Source organism: Archocentrus centrarchus, chromosome 1 (genome assembly GCF_007364275.1).
Source record: "Archocentrus centrarchus isolate MPI-CPG fArcCen1 chromosome 1, fArcCen1, whole genome shotgun sequence".
NCBI lineage: Eukaryota > Metazoa > Chordata > Actinopteri > Cichliformes > Cichlidae > Archocentrus > Archocentrus centrarchus.
Genome location: NC_044346.1, coordinates 30,118,890 through 30,132,549, shown reverse-complemented (window position 1 = coordinate 30,132,549; position 13,660 = coordinate 30,118,890). Strand labels below are relative to the sequence as shown.

The window sequence follows — 13,660 nt, the reverse complement described above, 5'->3', positions numbered from 1 at the left end:
TCCAAATTCAGACTTATACTAAAACATTTAAAATGTGAGATACCTACCTGAACTATACTTGAACAGGTATGCCTGCATTGCAAGTTCTGTTAGATGTGGTTAAAAAAACAGCAGTAAGATGAGGAAGTAATGAAGAATATAGGCATTGTGACAAATTAAAGTGAAAACCTAAATGATTCACCCCACAATTAAGGGACGATGAACTGGACAGTTGTTTTTTTTTAGCATGGTTTGGTCTCCTTACAGGAGAAACATAACTGAAAATCAATAGATAGTGTTGTGCTATCACAGTATGAATGGTTTTTGCATCCTTCTAGTAGTGTTCACGGACTTGTAGAATCAATGTACACTGAAGCTGTTCTTGCACACTGTGGTGACTATTTTCCACCGACATGGTGCCCAGAACTATTACAACAGGCTTGAGAGCCTAACATCACCATATAATACAAGTTGGGGTCATTTATGTTGGAAGAAAATTTATGCTGAGATATTCTAAAGAACTGATCAGGCTGACGCACTGAAGAATTTTTTGCAGTTATTTCTCACATAGACATTTGTGTGAGTGCCAAGTTTTTTTGCAGTGTCTTTCATTCGTTAATAGGAAAGAGGTCAAATAGACTTTATGTTGAGTTTTCTTTAGTTTGGCGCCCTTTTATAGATTAAACTGTTTTTGAAAATGAATACATTTTCACATACTTCTCACTGAATATGCTGAATAAATGGGTCTACAATTTGGAGACTGTTTTAATTAACATAAAGCTTTACCCTTAAAGAACCACTTATTCGTAGTTTCTTCATTCTTAATCAGATCTGGGTTTTACAACTCTGTCATTAGGAAAGTGTTTAAGACCCTGGTTCTTCAAATAAATTAGTTTGTATGACCCGATTTTAATTACAATAAAACTAGTTTACAACAATCCTTTCACCTCTGCACTGTATGATATAAATAACAAACAAATAAGCATGATGAAATTAAGTTTCAGTACAATGTGATCATGTTGCTGATCATAGTGTTAAGCAATGCAGAGCTCTGATTGCACAGGGTTTTCTTTGTGATCCAACGCAAACTATTCATATGATATTTATGAGTTTTGAATACTTGCCTATGTGAAGGCCCAATTTATTTTGTACTTTCCCTTGCTCAGATTCCAGTATGTGCTTGGTGAGAGAACTTGGATCGAGTACTGGCCCACACCTGCTGAGTGCCAGACTGGAGAATATCGATCAACCTGTTTGGGAATAGAAGAACTGGTCAGCGTGTACAGAATCCATGGATGTCCAAGAAAGTGAAGCTGAGAACTACTTAGCCCACACCTATGACCCTGAAGGAAAATGTATTCAGAATTAAAACATTTTTAATAATTCAAAATGTGTTCAAGAAATTTTCCAGGAGCATGGGATGCCTGTGTCACACTGGGTTCTGATATGGATGCAGAAATCCTAATATTACAACACAACTGTAAATTAAAATGCACATATGTGTGGTAATTTAAAGCTGAATTAAAGGGAAAATAAAGGTTAGTGTGGAAAGAAGTCTCGTGGTATAAAGCAGTGCAGTAACCACAATAAACAAACAAAAAAAAAGTAAAAATTTCAAATGCAACTATTTAGATGGTAGTGCAATAAATCATTTTACTAGCACATATTGTCCTTGTCAACAAAAGTGAATTGTGTTGCTGTATTTTATCTGGAACAATTAATAAACATAAATTCAATATCCGAATAAGGTTCTTTGTGTGAGTTGTTACCTGTTGGTTTTACATTTCCTTTTCATGCAGATGCACTCATGCAGTGAGTTATGTAGTTTGCCGCCCACCCACAGAAGGTAACAAAAGTGAAATTTGTTAAAGCCCAGTGAATCATCTGTTTTTGTTTTAAATCAAGAATAGGGTCATCACATTATGACACTGTTAACCATGATATTTAAATAGTAATAAGTTAATCCTTTATTAGATTCGCACCAGAGAAATTTTGAGTGTTTTTAGCAGCAAGGAGTGGCATTAAAAAAAAAAATCACACCTAAAACAGAAAAGTAGTGAAAAATAATTAAAAAAGATAGCAATAGTGAGTTAATAAAATAAAGTATTTAAGGTAAACAGAAGACCATATAATCATAGCTTAGATTATTTACATGAGGTGTATTGTTATTTAACAATATGGAACATAATACTGCACAAGAGTTATTTTGTCCATGTTAGTGTTTGATCTACTGCATGCCGGAATCATTAAGTTAGAGACCCCTGGGTACACATGGATGGTGGGCCCTCACCAACTCATTTTGATGATCAGCCTTTTTTTTCTTTTCTTCAGTAATTAGATATACAGGAGTGTGTGAATACATGTACACAAACTAGTTCTAAATGGAGAATACTGTAGCTTCACTGAAAGATTTATAATATCAGTGATTAAACAGCAGCCAGTTGTTTAATGTTTTTTATAAGGATATGTTCGGCGTGTCCACCCACAGAGACACCTGTTGACTTCTTCCTCTCTCATTGTCTCTATCTCCCTGACAATCTTCATTGCCTCCTTTTAGTGCTACTTGCAAGTATCACTTCTCTCTCTCTTGTAATATGAATATGTGTGTGTGTGTTTCCTTTTCTCAGGAAACACACCTCTGGGTTAGGATTACTTAGAAAAGTTATAAACATGTTTTTTTTTCTTTAATAAAACAAATGTAAGTAAGGCAGAAAAATTCTCACCACAGTGACACGGTGGTTAGCACTGCTGCCTCACAGTTAGAATACCATCTGGAACACCTGGGTTTGATTCCACCTTGGCCCAGGCCCCTCCCTGTCTCCCTGTGTGGAGTTTGCATGTTCTCCCCATGTCTGTGTGGGTTTTCTCCGAGTACTCTGGTTTCCTCCCACAGTCCAAAGACATGCAGTTACTGGGGTTAGGTTAATTGGCTACTCTAAATTGCCCATAGGTGTGGATGTGTGTGTGTGGAAACCTATAAAAAGGACAAACAATTGTTATCCAGGGTCCCCTCTACTATAATCCAAACTAGAGATCTAATGTTGTGGTTCTTCTCACTACATTCACGCATTGGCCAGCCAAACACAGTCACCAAGGAAAATGACAAACACCAGGATCAGATTGCACCAGATGGAGAGTTGCTAAATGTACTCAAATAGCTAGTTAGTTAGTTACTGTATTGGTCACTATATTGGTCAGATGGTGTGTGTTCTGTTTTTAAATGGAAGAAAGGTTCAAGCTTTCAACATTTCTAATGATTTTTACCTAATCTACACGGACTGGATCAAACTGTTCTAGGTCAGAGTCAAAGTGCAGAAGGAGGGCATTACATGGATTAAAATGCAGTAGAGTAGTATGGTAAGAGCAGATATGGGCTCGGGCAGGGGGGCATACGGGACTCGGGTTTGGCTGTCAGCCTCACTGGCCTTCTTATCCTTAATTTCTCTGACTGATGGCTCTCCAATGTAAGTAGAGTCCAAACTCCAAGTTTACAAGAGTTTGTGGTTTATAAATGTTTTTCTTTACAATAATGGCATGAATTTCTTGTATGTTATGGCACTGGTACTATTAATATTTTCTGTTTATTTGTTTATCTGTTTATTTGCATAACACAATATCAAATGTAGGACACTGCTTCAGTGTAACGATAGGTTGTGTTGCAGTAGATTTTTAGATATCAAACAAAAAGCTATCTTAGTCTGCAAACTCTGTCCATGATGTTTTAAAGCGTTTCAGAAACTGTTCTTAAACGGTTGACAAAAACTAAAGACAACTAGAACAGGGATTACCTCCTTTTCCAGTTAACCTGATAAGATCAAAGACTTTCAATCTTCCATAATAAGAAGCTGTTTCTGTTGCATAAATCAACATTTTGTTGGAAGTAACATGGGTTGTTTTGTTTTTTTTTAGTTGACTCATTTTTTTTCTGTCTTTCATAAACAATGATGGGAATAGTGATGAAATATTATATTGACTGGAGCTTAGCCAAGATGATCAATGGATCACTCATTACGTGTAAAGTCCAGGTTGAGGCAGAAGAAAATCTGGCAAATTTTGTAAACCAGAACATCCCGTCAGCTGTTAAAACAAATAAAAGTAAATCTGAATATTTGTCAGTGGTAAACAACAGTGGTCAAAGTGTGGTTGTCTGTTCTTAGAATCTCTCTGTTTTGTTTTTTATCTTTGTCTCACCATTGCGCCATAGGAAGGTGATGTCTGCCCCCAACTTGTTGGGGGTAGGAACAACACAAAACATCTTTGTGGAGTGTCAAGACTGCACTGGTGAAAGTGATTTAATAGTTGAAATTAGTATACTGAGCTATCCAACCAAATCCAGAAAGCTGGTATCCACATCTGTGAACCTCACCAATGCAAACAAATTTCAGACCTTTGGACAAATTAAGGTAATGTAGACATATGGAAATCTGTGTTACTGTTAATTGAGTTCTAAAGCTTTGGATCTATCAACCCTCAATTTTTGCATAATTACAACCAGCAAGATAAAGAACGAGATTTTACGTGTGCAAAAATTAAAGGTGTGTGAATACTTTCTGAAGTGGCTGTAACACTTATACCTTATGCACATTGCATTGCACTGTTTCTTCACACTGGTCTAAGATCCCCACTGAAGACTTAAGTAGGGCTCCACAACGGAAGCAATATGTTTACCTGCAAGCTCGGTTCCCTGATGTGGAGCTGGAGAAAGTTGTCCAAGTGTTGTTCCACTCTGGATACATCTTTATCCAGACGGACAAGACCCTCTACACACCCAACAGCAAAGGTGAGTTCAATACTACAGCTTTTTCTAAAGGTGGTAGGATTGATGGTAAAATGCCTATCTTGTTAGTCATTCTGAATTTAAAGAGGAACATCAGAACTGTTTAAATTTGTTTAGTCTGAGCTGTTTATGTTGGATTTTCTTGTTTTTGTTTTGTTCCAACAGTGGCTTAGGATGAGAGAAAAGGGGCATTGTTCAGGTCTTTATAGCTTGAACAAGGAAAATCCAGATGTTGCTCTAGAAGTTCTTTGAGTCTCTGGATGTGGGCTCAGTGAAAACAATTTTCAATTCAATTTTATTTATATAGTACTAAATCAAAACAAGCGTCATCTCAAGGCTCTAGGGAACAAGTACAGTATATAAATAATTCTCATTAAAGCTCGAGAGGTAATTGAAAATCTGTTGAAAATAGGTGGTCTTCCTTCAGTATAGTACATGCAGGGTCTTTTTTAGTATTATTTTTAAGTATTATCTTAGACATATATTAAATATTCAAACCAGGCCAGCCAATATTGACACTATTAAAAAATTGTAAGGACAGGTTCAATTCAGTTTCAATTCAATTTTATTTATATAGCGCCAAATCACAACAGTCGCCTCAAGGCGCTTTGTATTGTGGGTAAAGACCCTATAATAATACAGAGAAAACCCAACAGTCTAAACGACCCCCTATGAGCAGCATTTGGTGACAGTGGGAAGGAAAAACTCCCTTTTAACAGGAAGAAACCTCCAGCAGAACCAGGCTCAGGGAGGGGCAGTCATCTGCTGCGACCGGTTGGGCTCAGGGGAGAGAAAAGACATGCTGTGGAAGAGAGCCAGAGATTAATATCAATTAATGATTAAATGCAGAGTGGAGTATAAACAAAGTAAATAAGGTGAATGAAAAGAAACAGTGCATTATGTGAACCCCCAGCAGCCTAGGCCTATAGGGTCACCTGATCCAGCCCTAACTATAGGCTTGATCAAAAAGGAAAGTTTTAAGCCTAATCTTAAAAATAGAGAGGGTGTCTGTCTCCCGAATCCAAGCTGGAAGCTGGTTCCACAGAAGAGGCGCCTGAAAGCTGAAGGCTCTGCCTCCCATTCTACTCTTAAGTATCCTAGGAACCACAAGTAAGCCAGCAGTCTGAGAGCGAAGTGCTCTGTTGGGGTGATATGATACTATGAGGTCTTTGAGATAAGATGGGGCCTGATTATTCAAGACCTTGTATGTGAGGAGAAGGATTTTAAATTCTATTCTAGATTTAACAGGGAGCCAATGAAGAGAAGCCAGTACGGGAGAAATCTGCTCTCTCTTTCTAGTCCCTGTCAGTACTCTATCTGCAGAATTTTGGATCAGCTGAAGGCTTTTCAGGGAGCTTTTAGGACAGCCTGATAATAATGAATTACAATAGTCCACCCTAGAAGTAATAAATGCATGAATTAGCTTTTCAGCATCACTCTGAGAAAGGATGTTTCTAATTTTAGAAATATTGTGCAAATGCAAAAAAGCGGTCCTACATATTTGTTTAATATGTGCATTGAAAGACATATCCTGGTCAAAAATGACTCCAAGATTTCTCACAGTTACTGGAGGCCAAAGTAATGCCATCCAGAGTAGGCATCTGGTTTGACACCATGTTTCGTTGGAGATTGGCCTATAATTAGCTAAGACAGATGGGTCAAGTGATGGCTTTTTAAGTAGCGGTTTAATAACAGCCACCTTGAAGATCTGTGGTACATAGCCAACTAATAAAGACTGATTGATCATTTTTAAGATTGAAGATTGAATAATTGGAAAGACTTCTTTGAACAGTCTAGTAGGAATGGGATCTAATAAACATGTTGCTGGTTTGGAGGAAGTAACTATTGAAGTTATCTCTGAAAGACCAATTGGAGCGAACAAATACCAGCAGTGCTGAAAGCAGCGGAACATGAAGAATAATCTTTGAGATGGTTATGAATAATTTTTTCTCTAATGCCTAAAATTTTATTTGTAAAGAAATCCATGAAGTCACTACTAGTTAAAGTGAAAGGAATACTCGGCTCTACAGAGCTCTGACTCTTTGTCAGCCTGGCTACAGTGCTGAAAAGAAACCTGGAGTTGTTCTTATTTTCTTCAATTAATGATGAATAGTAAGATGTCCTAGCTTTACGGAGGGCTTTTTTATAGAGCAACAAACTCTTTTTCCAGGCTAAATGAGCATCTTCTAATTTAGTGAGACACCATTCCCTCTCCAGCTTACGGGTTATCTGCTTTAAGCTGTGCGTTTGTGAATTATACCACGGAGTCAGGCACTTCTGATTTGAAGCTTTCCTTTTCAGAGGAGCCACAGTATCCAAAGTCGTACGCAGTGAGGATGTAAAACTACTGACGAGATAATCGACCTCACTGGGAGCAGAGTTTAGGTAGCTGCTCTGTACTGTGTTGGCACATGGCACTGAAGAGCATAACAATGAAGGAATTAGATCCTTAAACTTAGTTACAGCACTTCCAGAAAGACTTCTACTGTAATAAAACTTATTCCCCACTGCTGTGTAATCCATTAAAGTAAATGTAAATGTTACTAAGAAATGATCAGACAGGAGGGGGCTTTCAGGGAATACTGTTAAGTCTTCAGTTTCCATGCCATATGTCAGGACAAGATCCAGAATTTGATTAAAGTGGTGGGTGGGCTCCTTTACATTTTGAGAGAAGCCAATTGAATCTAACAATAGATTAAATGCAGTGTTGAGGCTGTCATTTTCAGTATCTACATGGATGTTAAAATCACCCACTATAATGATTTTATCTGAACTGAGCACTAAATCAGATAAAAAGTCTGAGAAATCAGACAGAAACTCTGAGTAAGGACCAGGTGGACGATAGATAATAACAAATAAAACATGTTTTTGATTTTCCCAATTAGGATGGACAAGACTAAGAGTCAGGCTTTCAAAAGAATTAAAACTTTGTCTGGGTCTTTGATTAATTAATAAGCTGGAATTGAAGATTGCAGCTAATCCTCCTCCTCGACCTGTGCTTCGAGCATTCTGACAGTTACTGTGACTCGGGGGTGTTGATTCATTTAAACTAACATATTCATCCTGCTGTAACCAGGTTTCTGTAAGGCAGAACAAATCAATACGTTGATCAATTATTAAGTCGTTTACTAATAGGGACTTGGAAGAGAGAGACCTAATGTTTAATAATCCACATTTAATTGTTTTATTTTTTGGTGCAGTTGATGAAGCTGTATTATTTATTGTTTTTGAATTTTTATGCTTAAATAGCTTTTTGCTGATTTTAGCTTTGTTTTTTGGTGGTCTGGGAGCAGGCACCGACTCTGTGGGGATTGGGTTTTGGGGGGATGGCAGGAGGAGAGAAGCTGCAGAGAGGCGTGTAAGACTGCAACTCTGCTTCCTGGTCTCAACCCTGGGTAGTCAGGTTTTAGGGTTAATAAATTTGGCCAGATTTCTAGAAATGAGAGCTGCTCCATCCAAAGTGGGATGGATGCCGTCTCTCCTAACAAGACCAGGTTTTCCCCAGAAACTTTGCCAATTATCTATGAAGCCCACGTTGTTTTTTGGACACCACTCAGACAGCCAGCGATTCAAGGAGAATATGCGGCTAAACATGTCGCTCCTGGTCTGATTGGGGAGGGGCCCAGAGAAAACTACAGAGTCCAACATTGTTTTTGCAAAGATACACACCGAGTCAATATTAATTTTAGTGACCTCCGATTGGCGTAACCGGGTGTCATTACTGCCGACGTGAATAACAATCTTACCAAATCTACAATTAGCCTTAGCCAGCAGTTTCAAATTTCCATGAATGTCGCCTGCTCTGGCACCTGGAAGACATTTGACTATGGTCGCTGGTGTCTCTAGCTTCACGTTTCTCAAAGCAGAGTCGCCAATAACCAGAGTTTGTTCCTAGGCGGGTGTGTCGCCGAGTGGAGAAAAACGGTTAGAGACGTGAACAGGTTGGTGGTGTACCCGGGGCTTCTGCTTAGGACTACGCTTCCTCCTCACCGTCACCCAGCTGGCCTGTTTTCCCTGCTGCTCGGGATCTGTTGGGGGGGGGGGTGGGGGGGGGGCTAACGGCGGCTAAGCTACCATGGTCCGCACCCGCTACAGGGGCCTGGCTAGATACAGGATTTTCCAGGGTGCTGAGCCGAGTCTCCAATTCAGAAAGTCTGGCCTCCAGAGCTACAAACAGACTACATTTATTACAAGTACCGTTACTGCTAAAGGAGGCCGAGGAGTAACTAAACATGTGACACCCAGAGTAGGAAAGTGCAGGAGAGACAGGAGAAGAAGCCATGCTGGTAGTGAGTCGGCAAAGGGCTAAGCTACTAGCTGAGCTAAGCTAGCGAATTTCTAAAAACAAATAAAGTGAATAATGTGAATACAGGTGATTCAGCAAAGAGTATGCTATTTAAAGTAGGTGAAGATTACACTAAAATATGTTATTATCCAGATAAATCGAGTTATACAGATATAACAGCTAACAGACAGCAAAACACTGTGCTCTGAAACAGGAACAGGAAGTGATACAATACCGCAGTGAGAGCCAACACCAAGTGACAGCGCCACCAAACAGGTGGAACCTCTCTGCTGTGCTAGTGTTGGGGTTGCTGCTCAAAAAATAATTAAGATATTGTATTTTCTAATTCTTCCCAGAGAACTTTGAAAACACATTTACATTACTCTTTAACATGGCCTGAGATGCAATGTCACATAATGAGGCACATACCAACACAAATCACTACCCTAATGAGAACATGCACAAGATTTTTCTTTTAGTGTTAAAGTATTAATACAACGCCCACAGCAAAGTTGAAAAAAACCAAACAAAGAGCATTAGATGGTATTCTAGTATAGAAAAGTAGAAATAATTAGAAATAGACTGCTCATCACTACTTTGTGCAAACATTAGATTAGATTAGATTGAACTTTATTGTCATTGTACACAAGTATACAATGAAAATTGCAGTTCCAGAACACCCATCCAAATAAAATAATATCCACATCTCCACCCCTCAAAAACTGCTCCACCATTTACACCTGCACACAAATGAAGTCAGATGATTTTAGCAAATGTGAAGGAAAAATAAGGATGTTCGTTTTTTGTTTTTTTTCCTTCTGGCCTTTATGCAGATACAACCACAGTGTAAATATGTACATGTAACTGTAAATAAAAACAGAATGCAATAATTTGCAAATCTCATAAACCCATATTTTATTCACAATAAAAAATAGAAACATATCAAATGTTTATACTGTACTAAGACATTTTACTACTTCTTTTCTACTTCTTACTACTTTACTACTCCTTGAAAACTATTTGGGGGCAACAAAAGGTTGGGAAAGTAATTGGTAATAAAAAAGAAACTGATGGGGGGAACATTTTGCAGTTAATTAGGTTAATATACAATTGTGAAGACTATCAATATCAGACTTTTTCAGGAGAGGACCTTGCATGCATGTTTCAGCAAGGTGATACTAAACTGCAAAGTGCATTTATTACAATAGAATAGAAACCTGCCTGTAGTCCAGACCGTTCAACTATTTAAAACATTTGGTGCATCATGAAACAAAAACTACAACAAATTAGGCCCAAGACTGTTTAGCAACTAGAATCCTCTGTCAGACAAATAATGGGACAACATTCCTCTCCAAAAAGCCCAGCAGTTGGTTTCTTCATTTACCAGTCTTTTTTTTTTTTAGCTAAAATAAGGGAGGATGCTAACACAGTAGTAAACATGGCCCTGTCCAACTTTTTTGAGAAATGTTGTTGCCATCAAATTCAAAATTACCTTTTGTTAAATTGCACATTTTCTTAATGTAAATGTTTGGTATGTTTTCCATGTTCTATTGTGATTAAAATATGGATTTGTGAGATTGCAAATCTTTGCGTTCTGCGTTTATTTATATTTTTCTACAGCACCCCAACTTTTTGGGAATTGGAGTTGCTTTTGAAGAACCTTTTTAACGCAAGCAATGCTATATTTGTGGCTGTAATGTGTTTTTGGATTCAGTACTGCATAACAGAAAAAATGTGTCATGATTACATTAATGCATTTTTGTTGCTTTGTTTCTTTGTAACACATTACACTCACTAATGTTTTATGCAGCTGAAAAAGTCAAACAGTCACAGAGTTAAGTCTATATTGAATAACCTTTCTTTCAGTTCATTACAGGCTATTTGCGCTGACCCCTAACATGGAACCGGTGGAGAGAAATAATTACACCTTAAGTGATGCTTCTGTTGCCATTCAATTTGTGGTATTGCTTTTTATCTTTTTATCTTCATCTTTATCTTTTATCTTTTTTCCAAGAAGAACTGTGATATTGTACAGCTTACTTTTTAGATAAAAACAATTTGTCATTTTTCTATAGAAGCTAAACCACTACCGTCAGTCAGTAACAAGGAGAAATTAAACTATGTACTTTAATTTAGGTGGAGGGTTAAAATTGTTATTTGGTCAATACATTTAGTTGGTTTGTAGAGTCTGTATTTATATTACATTAAATCTGTTCTTTTTCACATCCAGATATGACTGAGATTTACAAAGCCCTGAGCTTAACAGACTCAACTTGATATGCTATGAAACCCACTCATCCCACCTCTCAGTGTACAGTATGTTAAATAGCACAAGGCAGCAGCGAGACAGAGAAGAGGTAGTAAGTGTCAATCAAGAAGCTGATCAGGCTAACACACTAAACACGCTATAGAGAAATGACAATCATTTAAGTAAAAATGTATTTCCTAGATTTTTTTGGTAAAAGAAAATATATATGTATGTGTGTGTTTTGTTTTGTTTTTTTCTTGTTTAGAACCCTGAAGGCATCATTTTCCGACTTGATACAGTTTCTGTGAAATCAGGGATCCACTCTGGCCATTTTCAACTTACTGAAATAGTCAGGTATTTTATGTTTGTTTATTTCATGCATTTGTTGATGGTTTTTGTTTCTTTGTTTTGTATATAAATTTTAAATGGAAGGCTTAGTTGAGGTATAGCAAATGTGCTTTTAGATAAGTAACATAGTGCTAACATACATATTAAAATGCTGATGTTTACAAGTAATGTTAAGCAAATTTGCCATCTTTTGTGCCTTAGTAATACCATACTTTTTGTTGGGAATTTCTTGATTTTTACAGGTAGCTTATCCATTTACTTTTCCTTGAGACTTAATGATGAATAGAATGCAGTGCCTTTATTGTCATTATATAGGATGTACAATGAGATTAAGAAACGGTAAGAAATGGTTATACTGCACCAAAGAAGTGAACAAAGCATTTAGAAACTATTTTTTTTTAAAAAGAGAGAGAGAAAAACCAATTGGATATTAGACATGGATGATTTTACAAAAGTACAAGAGTTCACCAAACATCACAGTATAATTTTATTGATTGTATACAATCCATTTAACAACCCCATTTTTTTCCTTTTGTCTGATGTTTTTACCACAAAATTTGTATTATTATTATATTTAAGAGCTAATTAGTGTAACTAGTTAAGTTTAGTATCTGCAAACAAGATGTGCTGCTTCACTGAAAAGTAAGTGCAATCTTGCTGTATGTGCACTTAAGACTGAATGTTTGCATGTCACATTTGTGGCACAAGTTCATCCAAGGTTGTGATGTTACTAAATCATTCTTGCAAAATCCCAGCAGTAAATAAAAACATCCTGGCTCAGTGTATGTTTGTTTGTCTGTCTGCACAAAGCACTGGACTCTGGACAGTGACAGCAAGGTTCCACACTAAACCACAGTTGAGCTATTCTGCGGAATTTGAGGTCAAGGACTATGGTAAGTTTTATAGATAGATTAGATAGATTAAATAGATAGATAGATAGATAGATAGATAGATAGATAGATAGATAGATAGATAGATAGATAGATAGATAGATAGATAGATAGATAGATAGATAGATAGATAGATAGATAGATAGATAGATAGATATAGTACTTATTTACATTTTTATAACCTTGTGAAACTAGACCTCAGGTTGGGTCCCCAACAGATGCTACAGACAAGCTGAGTGCATTCCACCAGTATTTCTCTTAACACTTTACACATTTCCTGCCTCTCCCCTGCAGCCATGCCCCAAACAACACCACAAACCTGTACAATAATAATTTTACTCTCATTTAGCTTTGTTTTCACAAGACAATATAATGTAATCAATTTTTCAGTGCTGCCCAATTTTGAGGTGAAACTGACGCGTGAAAGTCCCTTCTTCTATGTGGACAGTGACGAGCTCACTATAAACATCAAAGCAACGTACGTAAAATTTGTACATAGTATGTAGACTGCAGGTGCTTGTTTGAAGTATTTTTTCTGCTTCTTTATGTTTAGATACCAGGGTGGGTTTTTTTATGCTTCTATTTTAAGCATAAACATTTTTTGGCTTTAGCTATCTGTTTGGTGAAGAGGTGGATGGGTCAGCTTATGGGATATTTGGAGTTGTACATCAGGATCAAAAGACAAGTTTGACTGCCTCACTTCAAAAAGTGTCGGTACGTACCCACACTTTCTCATTGTTGTGTGCCTTCACTTCATCTTTATGTTTGTTTCTTTCTGTCATACACATTTTTTCTTTCACACATATGCATTAAAACACATGCCAAGACAAGTACAAATATTTTCTGCTTGGGTTTGAGCTGCAATATTTACATCCAGATAAAGTAAAACACCAATATTATGCCTTATGTCACTTTAGATTGAGAATGGCATAGGAAGCATCACACTGAAGAAAGAGCACATCAATCAGACCTTTGAAAACATCTACAACCTCGTGGGGAGCTCTATATTTGCAGCTGTCAGTGTGCTGACAGACAGTGGTAAGAAATGGAGGAAGAGAGCATGTGAGTGTTATTAAAAATATCAAAAATTATGCATAATTATAGTAGTATACCTAACACAACACAATCTTTAA

At 37.2% G+C, this 13,660-nt stretch overlaps 2 protein-coding genes across 3 annotated transcripts in view; both read left to right on the top strand.

The window, feature by feature from the left end:
* Nucleotides 1-1,717, top strand: part of LOC115781666 (complement C3-like) — a 101,053-nt gene extending 99,336 nt beyond the window's left edge. Inside the window, exon 43 of the mRNA XM_030731871.1 lies at nt 1,146-1,717. Coding sequence (XP_030587731.1) covers nt 1,146-1,290 — 145 coding nt within the window. The 3' untranslated portion in view covers nt 1,291-1,717. The remainder of the gene's footprint in view (nt 1-1,145) is intronic.
* Nucleotides 1,718-3,257: 1,540 nt separating this feature from the next.
* The window catches only part of LOC115779839 (complement C3-like), a 44,129-nt gene continuing 33,726 nt past the window's right edge, over nt 3,258-13,660 (top strand). Inside the window, exons 1-9 of one of the 2 annotated variants that reach the window (XM_030729084.1) lie at nt 3,258-3,443; nt 4,184-4,382; nt 4,597-4,759; nt 10,908-11,002; nt 11,555-11,643; nt 12,448-12,530; nt 12,918-13,005; nt 13,139-13,241; nt 13,445-13,565. In XM_030729084.1, the coding sequence (XP_030584944.1) occupies nt 3,334-3,443; nt 4,184-4,382; nt 4,597-4,759; nt 10,908-11,002; nt 11,555-11,643; nt 12,448-12,530; nt 12,918-13,005; nt 13,139-13,241; nt 13,445-13,565 (1,051 nt within the window). In that variant the 5' untranslated portion in view covers nt 3,258-3,333. Of the gene's footprint in view, nt 3,444-4,183; nt 4,383-4,596; nt 4,760-10,907; nt 11,003-11,271; nt 11,402-11,554; nt 11,644-12,447; nt 12,531-12,917; nt 13,006-13,138; nt 13,242-13,444; nt 13,566-13,660 lie in introns of those variants that run through there. The other variant, XM_030729900.1, reaches the window with a different exon arrangement.